Source organism: Xyrauchen texanus, chromosome 15 (assembly GCF_025860055.1).
Source record: "Xyrauchen texanus isolate HMW12.3.18 chromosome 15, RBS_HiC_50CHRs, whole genome shotgun sequence".
Taxonomy (NCBI): Eukaryota; Metazoa; Chordata; class Actinopteri; order Cypriniformes; family Catostomidae; genus Xyrauchen; species Xyrauchen texanus.
The window spans coordinates 1,754,444-1,767,843 of record NC_068290.1 but is presented as its reverse complement, the minus strand read 5'-3'; the positions used below and the strand labels follow the sequence as shown (position 1 = coordinate 1,767,843).

At 39.8% G+C, this 13,400-nt stretch overlaps 1 protein-coding gene across 1 annotated transcript in view; it reads left to right on the top strand.

The window, feature by feature from the left end:
- Positions 1 to 12,331, top strand: part of LOC127655745 (phosphatidylserine synthase 1) — a 26,459-nt gene extending 14,128 nt beyond the window's left edge. The window contains exons 10-13 of the mRNA XM_052143712.1: positions 6,183 to 6,282; positions 10,652 to 10,720; positions 10,800 to 10,866; positions 12,201 to 12,331. Coding sequence (XP_051999672.1) covers positions 6,183 to 6,282; positions 10,652 to 10,720; positions 10,800 to 10,866; positions 12,201 to 12,292 — 328 coding nt within the window. The 3' untranslated portion in view covers positions 12,293 to 12,331. The remainder of the gene's footprint in view (positions 1 to 6,182; positions 6,283 to 10,651; positions 10,721 to 10,799; positions 10,867 to 12,200) is intronic.
- The last annotated feature ends 1,069 nt before the right edge of the window (positions 12,332 to 13,400 follow it).

The window sequence follows — 13,400 nt, the reverse complement described above, 5'->3', positions numbered from 1 at the left end:
TATGTGGTTGCTAGGTTGCTCTGAATGGTTGCTATGGCATGGTTAGGCAGTTGCCAGGTTGATACTGAAAGACTGCTTGCTAGCCCGAGTCAAAAGAGCCCATCTCATGTCTCTACTATGTTCTGGTACATGCTATATGGTTGCTAGGTTGCTTTGAATGGTTGCTATGACATGGTTAGGCAGTTGTCAGGTTGATACTGAAAGACTGCTTGCTAGCCCGAGTCAAAAGAGCCCATCTCATGTCTCTACTATGTTCTGGTACATGCTATATGGTTGCTAGGTTGCTTTAAATGGTTGCTATGACATGGTTAGGCAGTTGTCAGGTTGATACTGAAAGACTGCTTGCTAGCCCGAGTCAAAAGAGCCCACCCCATGCCTCTACTATGTTCTGGTACATGCTATATGGTTGCTAGGTTGCTCTGAATGGTTGCTAGGTTGCTCTGAATGGTTGCTATGGCTTGGTTAGGCAGTTGCCATGTTGAAACTAAAAGACTGCTTGCTAGCCCGAGTCAAAAGAGCCCATCCTATGTTCTGGTACATGCTATATGGTTGCTAGGTTGCTCTGAATGGTTGCTATGGCTTGGTTAGGCAGTTGCCAGGTTGAAACTCAAAGACTGCTTGCTAGCCCGAGTCAAAAGGGCCCACCCCATGTCTCTATTATGTTCTGGTACATGCTATGTGGTTGCTAGGTTACTCTGAATGGTTGCTATGGCATGGCTAGGCAGTTGCCAGGTTGAAACTAAAGCTGTGTCTGAAATCGCCCACTCGTTCACTCATTCACTATTTCCTATATAGTGAACGGCTGTGAGTGCACTATATTTCAGCATTGAGTGAACGAAACGAGTGAGCGATTTCAGACGCTGACGTAAATTCTATGCGTCAGAGAACACTCGGGAGCTGTCGCAGACATTTGTCATGAACATTTCACCTGTGTGGCTTCTTGAATTTGATAATCTCTGTAATCTTTATATAGTTATAGTTTATATATATATATAATTTTATTATGGGCAATTAAATATTTTATTTTTGCATTAATAAAAATACAAAAAATTCAATGATCATAATACAGTTAATCTTTTCACTTGTTCATTTGATATGCGTATTACATTAATGATAAATTACTTCAATTTGTCATGTTTAGATTTTATTTTTCATAAAAAAGATAATAACTATCTGTTAAAGATAAAAATAATGAAAACGCTATTGCACGCTCCTATATATCTTATTAAAACAAATTGTAGTAAAGTAAACTACCAACAAAAACCAACCTAAGTGCACAAGCACACCTTTTCGCTGGGTTCTTCTTATCGGTGTCCTCCATCCGAGTCCAGAGGCAAACTTGATGCAACTCTTTGTTTCTGGTGAATTACATTTTCTAGTGAAGAAAATGTTATTTTACACAACTTTGAGGCATGCGTTGTTGGCTCGTCGACGCCACCCATTGGTAATAATTATTAAGACAAAATAAATGTGGCTGTAAACTAAATAAATGAAGAATAGATCCATTGAACTCTTAAAAACTTATTTTCTTAAATCACATATTTAAAAACTTAGTTTAAAGTTGACTGTATTTTGTCTACATAAGATAAGCTAATAAAATATAGTGTTCAAAGTTGAAGTTAATACACTGATGTCAGTAGATAATTTGTGTATCTTATGTTTATATAAATAAATAAAAAATTAATGTCCAGAAGAATGGATTACACATTTAACACACTATAGTGTGAGTGTGTGTGTGTGTATAATATATATATATTTATATATATATATATATTTATTTTAACTCCGCAAAAATAGAAACATCCCCTTTTCAGGACACTGTATTTTTAAAGAATTTTGAAAAAATACAAATAACTTTACAGATCTTTATTGTTTCCATGCTTGTTCAATGAACCATAAACAAATAATGAAAATGCACCTGTGGAATGGTCATTAAGACACTAACAGCTTACAAATGGCAAGGTCACAGTTATAAAAACTTAGGACACTAAAGAGATCTTTCTACTGACTCTGAAAAACACCAAAAGAAGATGCCCAGTGTCCCTGTTCATCTGCATGAACATGTCTTAGGCATGCTACATGAAGGCAAGAGGACTGCAGATGTGCAGAGATAAATTCCACTGTCCATCGTCGAAGGAATGAGTGTTACACCGAGGCCTGTACTCTGGATCGATTTGGAGGTGGAGGGTCCGTCATGGTCTGGGGCGGTGTGTCACAGCATCATCGGACTGAGCTTGCTATCATTGCAGTCAATCTCAATGCTGTGCATTACAGGGAAGACATCCTCCTCCCTCATGTGGTACCCTTCCTGCAGGCTCATCCTGACATGACCCTCCAGCATGACAATGCCACCCGCCATACTGCTCGTTCTGTGCCTGAATTCTTGCAAGTCAGTGTTCTGCCATGGCCAGCGAAGAGCCCGGATCTCAATCCTATTGTGCACGTCTGGGTCCTGTTGGAACGGAGGGTGAGGGCTAGGGCCATTCCCCCCAGAAATGTTCGGGAACTTGCAAGTGCCTTGGAGCAAGAACTGGCAAATCTGGTGCAGTCCATGAGGAGGGTGGGTGGCTTCCTTAGCTCCTACAAATGATTTAGAAGAGAATGATAAATCTTACAGAGATTACTTACACATAACATTTTCATATAAAAAGGCTCTGACAGCATAAAGTCATTCAGTATGGTTTTAAAGGAATAGCTCATCCAATAATTATAATTTACTCTTCATTTACTCACCCTTAAGTGGTCTCAAACTTGTGCTCTGTGGAAGAAATTCATACAAATATTTTAGAGACATGATCGGTTTATCTCCGTACAATGCAAGGCATAAAGGCACCAAAAAGGTTATGAGTAAGACTAATAGTTTTTTGATTAGAACAGACAAAAAAAATCGTTACACTCCTTATTCAATATAAACCTTGACATAGTCTTCTAGCCCTAGATTTCATGCTCCAAGATTTTAAGTTTGATTACACTTCCTGACACCATCTAGCATTCTGGATAATTAATAGTCGAGTATGAGCTCTTCAATTGTCCTGAGTGGCAGAGTGAAGGAGGACACATGATATAAATAACCAAGGGCTTGTAAACGTTCTAAAAGGAGAATTTGTAAATTTAGATATTATTTGAATTTGTGAAATGTATGTACATATCTGTAATATCAAATAGATACATTAATGCATTACTAAAAAAAGCTACTTTTATGCATCATTAAAAAAACATCTTGCAGATGAAGCAAATTATGTAAATTTACAAGCAGAACTGCATATATTATTAAGATGAATTTACCTTGTAGGTTCAATTTTTCCCACTTTGTGGCAGGGGTTACCACACCAAGCAACCCCATCTCTTTCAGAACAGTTCTGTAGTACATGTAACGTAATAACTTAAATATTACTATTTACTCATATAAAATGAAACTGAACTCTACTAATTTCTGAGGAAAAGAAATCTACAAACTCACTAGGGCTGTCAAAATTGCTCAAAAATGACATTCGAATATTCCTCTAAAAACACATATATTCGAACTATTCGAATATCTGGTTAGCGATTTGGTCAATGACGCCATTACGCCAATAACAGGACAAATTAATACAAAGAGACATAACTATTTGTATAGGTAGTTTATTTAAGTTTAAACATATTTGACAACGTATTACCTACACAAAAACAAGTAAATCAACTAATGGCCAAGACCTCACTCTGCCGCGACGCAAGAGGCACTCTTTCTTTCTCTCTCTCGCCCTCACGCTCTCTGCGCATAACGGTTTAAAAGAACAACAACAATAAACAAATGTTGAGTGCTGATCAAGAGTTTTGTGCAAGCAATATAAGGTCGCGACTCTTGTCCCAAATATAGCAGGCTTCATTCAGTGATTAAAACAAATTATTAACATTAATTGAAGTTTTACAGTATATAGAACCGACATTGAACGCTCCGAGCGAAGCTGTGCTGTGGTAAACATGGAACTTTTCCTTGACATGAAACGGTAAATAATCAAACCAGTGGAAGCCTGCAGTGCATGAAACTGCTGTATCTAACCTACCTTATTCATGCAACATCTATTCAGTCAGTACAGTAGCCTTACATTTTAGTCATGTTTCTGTTTAACGTTAAATAAAATGAGGCACACAATTCCGAGAAATGTGACAACAAAGACCCCTCAGGCAGCACGCCCACTCGCAAAAGCAGACAGCCGCGACATCTGCTACCACGGGCGATTTTTTTTCCACATTCGAATATTAATTTTCACCTTCAATTTCTGTTTTTTAAAACTATTCGAATATATATTCGAATTTAGAATATTCGTTGACAGCCCTAAAACTCACTCCCATCCAAACAGAGCTGCGTTCCTGCGCCCAGAGAAGAGATGCCCATTGGCCATCCTGCTCATTATGAGACGCTTTACGTCTTCATCCATGCCTAAAACAATAGAAATCTTCGGTACATTATTTTCTAAGGCATATGCGAATACAGTAGTTACATGTTATAAATAATATATGTGAAGAATCCAACAAATTATCATTTGCTATGTGAAATCTCGACAGTAAAAATTACACTTGCTAGTTTCGAGTCAAAAATTGCATTTAAGCGGAGTTAGTGGCCAATTATAAATTAATCCATCAATATGTATAATTTTACTTAGTTATATCTTGCTACAGATTTATTTGTATTAATAAAATAGTTACTTACATTTGTAAAAGTTGCCGCCTCCGGTGTTTACGTCCGCCATTTGCAATTTTATTTTGCACTCTGCCGCGTCTCCGCGTTGGATTATGGGAAAGAGGGGTCGGGAGAGTGTACATCGTATGTACCCTCGAAATCAGATTGCATTGTGGGTAAGAAAGACTGAACAAATGTAGGGAATGAGATGTAGGGAATGAATTCGGACACCACTACAAAATGGCTGACACCCGAAATAGTGCACTATTTAGTGGATAGGGGGCGGTTTCGGACACAGCTTAAAAGACTGCTTGCTAGCCCGAGTCAAAAGAGCCCACCCCATGTCTCTACCGTGTTCTGGTTTAAGCTATGTGGTTGCTAGGTTGCTCTAAATGGTTGCTATGGCATGGTTAGGCAGTTGCCAGGTTGATACTGAAAGACTGCTTGCTAGCCCGAGTCAAAAGAGCCCATCTCATGTCTCTACTGTGTTCAGATCCATTTTCAATACAAGTCTATGGGGTCCTGGTATTTTCAAATTGGCACCAAAGTACCTTTGCTATTGACGTCACTCGCACATTGGGCATCATTTATGAAACGCAAGCGTTAGCATAGATGTTGACCGCATTTACTAGCGAGCCTGTTTGCCATCCTTATATGGTGTTATCATAGGCGTGGATTATGATAATTGCGAATGAACATGTACACGCCCCCTATTCACGAATGGTTTGAATTTACTAGCATACACCTGTTTAACTTGCAAATCTGGGGAGTACGAAGCGTTCGGGAAGGTCCGTTTTAAGTGCAAATTACTCAGAAAGTTTCATGAATGAGGCCCGTTGAGCATTCATGCATGTGCAACAGCAAACTTTGATGTCTGCTACATGCTGGTGCAGTTGAAAGGTTTGCAGGCTGAAGATGAGCTGTGAAAATGCTGCTGTCCAAACGTTTAACCACAAACCCCCTGCACGCTCGTGCTCCACTGCAGTGTCGCGGTGGGTTTTATTCGAGCGTAGTTATTTCGGTTATCTGGTTAACTGGTATAGTGAGACAATGGCCTACATTCTGTGCAGTTCAAAGTGGTCTCATCTCAAACTCTTTTTAAGCATGTAGGTTAGATTTAATCTAGACTTAAGGTCTCAAACTTATTTTAGGTCATGCTGCTGAATTGGACACATAATGCCACGTCATGCAGGCCGATTGTTTTATTTGTTAATCTTTGGTGCACTCGTAAAGCGCATGTACTCCGCTGAAGTTAATAAAGTACAGAATGAACTTTATACTTCTTGAATAACTAGTATTGAGTTAAAAAATGAAGCAGAAGGAATTAAAGGTATATAGTTCAGCCTAAAAGTTAATTCTGTCATCAATTACTCACCATCGTTTTGTTCCTAAGCTGTACGACTTTTTACGTCTTCGTGCAAAACTAAAGGAGATGTTTATTTTCATTGCATGATTATTCTACACAATGCAAGTCAATTAGGACTGTTATTCTGGATAACTTTGTTTTCCCCCTTTCCTACAGGGCAATTGCATTCCTGGAGGCACTGGCCTGTATTAAATTCGGACAGGACTTGTTTTCCAAGACACAGGTCCTCTATGTGATTTTGTGGCTTCTGTGTTTGGTGAGTTCATACACTGTTTTTTCACCATCAGCTGTTTGTGGCATTAACCATTTATGTGTCGTAAAAACAATTAAATATTTCTCACTTTTTGCATAATTTAGCAAAATGTCACAGCATTGGAAATGACATCCAATAAAAAGTGACATTTTCTTTGTTTTGTCCCATATTTTATCTCGTGCATGCTCTTCCCTGACACGTTTGTCCACTTGGTTAACAAGTACACTAATTGTTAACAAGTTAACAAATTATTTGGTGTTGTGGAAATGATGCCACAAACGTGGGACAGTCAAAAATGTATTTATTTTCACTCAATATTTTTAATATTTTTATTAGGGGTACGCTGATGTATCGGCCGGCGATATTATCGGCCAATTAATGACCATTAAAAGCATGAAAAACGGCGATATGAATATATAATTAATTATTAACACACGTTGTAAAACTCTCTTTGAATTTAAATGCACGATCCAGAAATAATGATAGACACAGAATGTAGAAGGGTTGGCACTCCAACTAACATGTAACTTTTAACTTTTATTCTTTCTCATTCTGACATTGAGGAAAATCCATCGTTACGTGACACGTGTGAAAGCAGCACTTACATATTCATGATGAGGTAAAACCATCCAAACAAGCAAACTTTGACTTCTGATATATTGGTGTGGTATCCATTAATGCTGCACGATTAATTGAGTTAAGATTGAAATCATAATAATGTCTTGCGCAATTACAAAAGCTTGAAAGGCTGCTTCAGTCAGCATTGTGTAAGCAGGCGGCGCCCTCTAGCGGTCTAGACGGCATTATCCATTACACCACTGTAGGATTTAAAAGGGCGTTTTGTTCCTCTAGTAACTTTTATTTTTAATAGATATGTTTGACATTTTCGTGGAATTGCCCCACATAATATTTGTGGCTCTCTTTAATATTTTGGCCAGTTGTGTGTTCAACAGATCCAGTCCATTTTCAATGGAAAATATTTGTTGTTAGAACAAAAGCTTTTGTACCTCTTTGTATGTTTTAAAACACAATTACTGAGCAAAACCTGATCTGATGACAAAATAAGGTAAGTGGCAAAAAATCTGCATTGGGAATCGGTCAATAGTTATTTCTTAAACGGCATCGGACAAAAATGTTCATATCGGTGCATCCCTAATTTTCATACTTTAATATTGAAAGTCTGGGTCTGAAGGCTAAAACGGTCAAATATATACGTATATGTTTTGTTTTTCTTTAAAAATTTTATTGATTCCAAAAAGACAATCTTATAAAAGGATAAACAAACCAGAAACACTCTGGGGACTCTTATTTTGAAATGACTAAATGATGAAAAAACGTTCTGCAACTATCGACAGATTTTTGCCGATAACCGATAGTTCCAAAAAGCAACTATCGGCACTGATTAATCGTAAAAAACGATATTTCGGTCTACCTCTTGTATATGCCATTTTGTGCATGATGATGTCATCGACATTTTTGGTCCATTTTGCCACAGGAAAGACTTTAAATTTGCATATGCATACTAGAGGTTTGCCGATAGTGGATTTTGATGCTACCGATAACTAAGGTGGTGGGAATGGCCGATAACCGATTGATCGGCCGATAGTTTTGCAAATTGATTTGTAGGATGTTAAAATATTTTCCAACATAGATGCAACAATTCCAAATGCAGTTTATTGTTCAACCAAAATCTCAATAATAACCAGAAAAAATGACATGGGACATTTCTTTGCATGCCCTTGCTTCAATTTAGGATGCTTGATTATCGAATTAGTTGGAGTGGTGGTGGCGTAGTGGGCTAAAGCACATAACTGGTAATCAGAAGGTTGCTGGATCGATCCCCACAACCACCACCATTGTGTCCTTGAGTAAGACACTTAACTCCAGGTTGCTCCGGGGGGATTGTCCCTGTAATAAATGCACCAAGTCGCTTTGGATAAAAGCATCTGCCAAATGCATAAATGTAAATGTAATTAAAATGCTAAAATATGCATTAAAGTGAGGATAAAAATATGGAGGAATATTGTCTATAAAGAAAGATTTAGAGACCGCAAATCTACACCTGATCGTTAAAAAATGTTATCGGCAACTATCGGCATAGATTCTTTGCAGATAACCGATAGTAAGTAATTAATCTGTGAAAAAAACAATATATCGGTCCACCTCTTATGTGCAGCTGTGGCTAAAAGTATTGGCAGTAACCTAAATTTTGCAAAATTGTCTGCTTCAGTATTTGTAGATTATTTTTAACATGTTTCTATGGACTGGAAAACAATTATAAGCGTTTTATGAGTTTTAAAGGCTTTTATTGGCAAAAACATTCAATATACACTCAACTAAAGGATTATTAGGAACACATACTAAATTCTGACTCTACCATCTGAGTGTCTCAACAGAAATCGAGACTCATCAGACCAGGCAACATTTTTACAGTCTTCAACTGTCCAATTTTGGTGAGCTCTTGCAAATTGTAGCCTCTTTTTCCTATTTGTAGTGGAGATGAGTGGTACCCGGTGGGGTCTTGGGCTGTTGTAGCCCATCCGCCTCAAGGTTGTGTGTGTTGTGGCTTCACAAATGCTTTGCTGCATACCTCGGTTGTAACGAGTGGTTATTTCAGGCAAAGTTGCTCTTCTATCAGCTTGAATCAGTCGGCCCATTCTCCTCTGACCTCTAGCATCAACAAGGCATTTTCAGCCCACAGGACTGCCGCATACTGGATGTTTTTCCCTTTTCACACCATTCTTTGTAAACCCTAGAAATGGTTGTGCGTGAAAATCCCAGTAACTGAGCAGATTGTGAAATACTCAGACCGGCCCGTCTGGCACCAACAACCATGCCACGCTCAAAATTGCTTAAATCACCTTTCTTTCCCATTCTGACATTCAGTTTGGAGTTCAGGAGATTGTCTTGACCAGGACCACACCCCTAAATGCATTGAAGCAACTGCCATGTGATTGGTTGATTAGATAATTGCATTAATGAGAAATTGAACAGGTGTTCCTAATAATCCTTTAGGTGAGTGTATGCAAAGAGTCGATTTTTACAGTGTTGACCCTTGTTCTTCACAACCTCTGCAATTCGCTCTGGCGTGCTGGATATCAACTTCTGGGCCAAATCCTGACTGATGGCGATCCATTCTTGCCTCACTAGTGCTCGGAGTTGATCACAGTTTGTGGGCTTCTATTTGTCCACTCGCCTTTTGAGGATTGACCACAGGTTCTCTATGGGATTAAGATCCGGGGAGTTGCCTGGCCACGGATCCAAAATGTCAATGTAATGATCTCAGAGCCACTATCAGTCTCGTTATCAGTCTTGCCTTGTGACATGGTGCTCCATCATGCTGGAAAATGCACGGATCATCACCAAATTGCTCCTGGATCGTTGGGAGAAGTTTGATACCATTCTTTATTCATGGCCGTTTCTTTGGGCAGGATTGTGAGCGAGCCCACTCCCTGTGATGAAGAGCAACCCCACACATGGATGGTCTCAGGATGCTTCACTGTCGGCACGACACAGGACTCATGGTAGCGTTCACCTTTTCTTCTCCGGACTATCGAATTTCCAGATGTCCCAAACAGTCGGAAGACTGACTGCTTAGGAGGAGACAGTCCTGGCGCTTGCTGGACACTTTGGGACGTCCTGAATCCTTCATCACTGCAGATGAACCTCTCTCCTTGAAGTTCTTGATGATCCGGTAAATGGTTCTTTCATGTGCAATATTCTTTCCAGCAATTTCCTTTCATGTGAGGCCATTTTGATGCAAAGCGATGATGGCTGCACATATTTCTTTAGAGGTAACCATTGCGAACAAGAACACAATGATTGGAAGCACTTCTTCCCTCCTTTTATAGCATCGGTCTGCTCTTATAATCCAATCAGAATGATAGAATGATGTCACCTGACTAGTACTTGTTCACACTTCCCCAGGTGCTGCTGATATGATTAGTGAAATGATGTTTGCTGGTCATTTTGAGCCAGGGCCAAAAAACTTTTTTTGTGATAAAGTTCATTTTTTAATGCATCTGATCACTCTGCACAATCATATATAAACAATGTGAATCACCACCACAACTACTGAAGCAGAAAACTTTGCGAAACACAAAATGTATGTCACCGCCGACACTTTTGGCCACGGCTGTATGAATTAATGGTAATTTCTCAGCACGTATGAGCACACTAGCTAACAGACATGAACTAAAACCCACAAAACTCTTAAAATATTTCATGGTCTTCTGACATTACACAGAAAAAGGAAGCTGTTTTTAATGCCGGGGTGGAGTTTCCTCTAAACATTCTCTTCAGAAAGGGTTTTTGTGTGGACACAAAAGTTGCTGTTGTTGTAATCGAGTCTTTGTCTCTCTCGTCTCTGAAGGCTTTCATCACATTCCTCTGTCTCTATGGGATGGTCTGGTATGCCGAGAACTATGGACCCAGAGAGAAGGTGAGTTTTAAAGGAACGGTTCATTATTTACCCACCCTCATGTCATTCCAAACTTCTATGCTGTTGTTGTTTTCCACAGAGCTACTCGGAGTGTGAAGACAGCATTTACTCTGAGACGGCAGCTGACAGTGTGTCTGAATGCAAAGGTAAAGAATAGTCAGTTCAATTCAGCAATTCAGTATTTGGATGGTTACTAATGAGTGTTTACTTCTGAGGGATGACTTATACTGTTATGACCTCTTGTGGTGAACTAGCAGAACACACATGATTAACAAGTGGGCAAGCTGAGATATTGACTGGTTGCTGCTGTATTTAGTGTTTTACAGTCGAGTAGGTCATCCAGGTAGTATGCATATACACAACGTATATACTATGCACAATAGACACGCTACTGTATTTCTGAACATCTGAATCTATGCTTGTAGAACATTTGCACACTATGCACAGTATACGTGCTGCAGAACTAGCATGGGTAGTAAAGTAGTGGGCTGTTTTGAAATCCAAGTATTCTTTCCATACAGTGTAATTGCAATTATGCACAAAATACATATGCTTCAAAGATAGTATGAGTTTTATGCTACTTTGGGCATCGTCCGGTATGTGGTAGTATGCTGTCTGTGGCAGGGTGAGCAAGCGACGGACACAGCGGGTGTGGCGTCAAGCCTCGGAGAGGCATTTATTGGAAATAACGATAAACGTAAAAATGTCCAAGGGGGAATCTGGCCTCCTCGTGGTGAAACGGGGCTCTGTGAAAGGCCGGGGTAGTGTCCATAGGATGGCCCAGGCACGGGCTGGGTCAATCGCCCGCTCACGCTCCCCTTCAAAGTCCACAACGCGAGGGGCGGCGGCGTCACTGGCGGGCCTGTCTTCCCAGGCCCACGGCAAGCGTGAGGGGAAGGCGCCCCGGCATCTAGCCCGTCGTCGGCAATGTAAACGGTTCACCCCTGGCGACTCATTAACACTTATGAGGAACGGGTCTGGCAGCACACCATCCCGTCCAGGTCCGAACCCTCCCAGCTCTGGTCCTGGGCGTGCGAGGATGCCAGTGTGTGCAGACGTGGAGAGTTGGGCTCCCCGAGAAGAGGTGCGCTCTGCATTTTAAAGACAGCGGTGATGAAGCACAATTCACAACAGGTGTGCGTCATTCACGAGGCTTATTAATTACGCACCTCTTCTCGCTCTCCTGCCAACTCCTCCCTTCGTGAGCCTGGCTGAAAGGCGGCCCTAAGAGGCGGGGCGACAATGATGAGCCGGAAGGTTCTATGCAGACAAATACATTACGTACTGTAGAAATAGTATGCATAGTATGGTGGAACATCATCCGGTTCTGTGCATACAGAATGTTTGCATTCTATGCTCAATATGCGTGCTGCGAAATGCAGAGCTGGTATTAGTAGTACGGTAGTATGCATGAAATCAAACATCATAGCGGCAACTTTTGACATTGATTTGTAATAGTGTTTCTGTGTTGTCTTCATAGGGGAGTTTGAGATAGGCAGCACAACTTCCCCTTCTAGACGGAAAGGGCAGGACTCTGGAAACGGCAAACCCATCAACGGCACGGAGAAATAAAATATTTAGCGCCACTTCGACAGGTTGAACGAAGAGAGAACTTTTGCACATTTGAATCACTCCTGTCAATGGAGGGAATGTCACATGACTATCTACAGAGGGGGAGATGGTCTCACGTTTGGTCCAAACATTTCCAACAAAACGGAGCAGTCTGGAATACCGTCTGACGTCTGAAGGATCCTTTGAAAAGGCAATAGAGTTCAGAAAATGAGCTCGTTTGAACTGCTAACAACCACTCCGACTGATTAACACATTTAATCCCGACACAGTGCAGAATATTAGTTGTGTTTTTAGCAGCATGTGTAAATCAGACATGTTTGCTACTAACAGTACTGTGTATTATATGCAAATGATTTCAAATGACGTCACTGATATAAAAATGTTTCTGTACATTTCCTCTGGATTCTAATATCTGGTCACATTGTTTCATGTCAACATGAAATTCAAATGAACTCTTACTTCCATATTATGCATGATATTGCAAATTCAATTAAAATGTTTTACCAAATTGTATTTCTCTGCTCTCTAGAATATCTATTCTGATTGGTCTCCATTCTGGTTATGTAACACCCACTTTCACAATCCAACCCATTCCAAACCTCCGCTGGTAAAACATACATTACTTGCGAAACGTTTCATTTTGTCTGAATACACGGTTACTTTTTAATGGTCGTCAAAGGATTTTGCTCCCATAATGACACCTAACTAGACCACTCTAATCAACCAAACCTTAGTAAAATGGGTCGCAAACATCTTTTCATGTTGACTTGAAACTACGGAGCCCCTTAAGGGACAGGGAGGGAATTTATGTTGTGAAATAGTTTTGCATTTCCTTGCAATTATGTTGGGTTCCGTAACGATAGCTTTATTCATGGTTAACTGTGAATTTTTTAAACCATAGTTACAATTTTGTAAAACTGTGGTCAATTTTTACTATGATTTTACTACAAAAACCATAGTTCAACTGATTTTCGTAGTAAAACCATTGTAAAAATTTACCACAGTTTTACTACAGTAACTGTATTTTTACTGTGATATTCGTAATAAAACCCCCCATTTTGCTAGAATAACTGAATTTTACCATTTATATTTATAGTAAAACCATAGT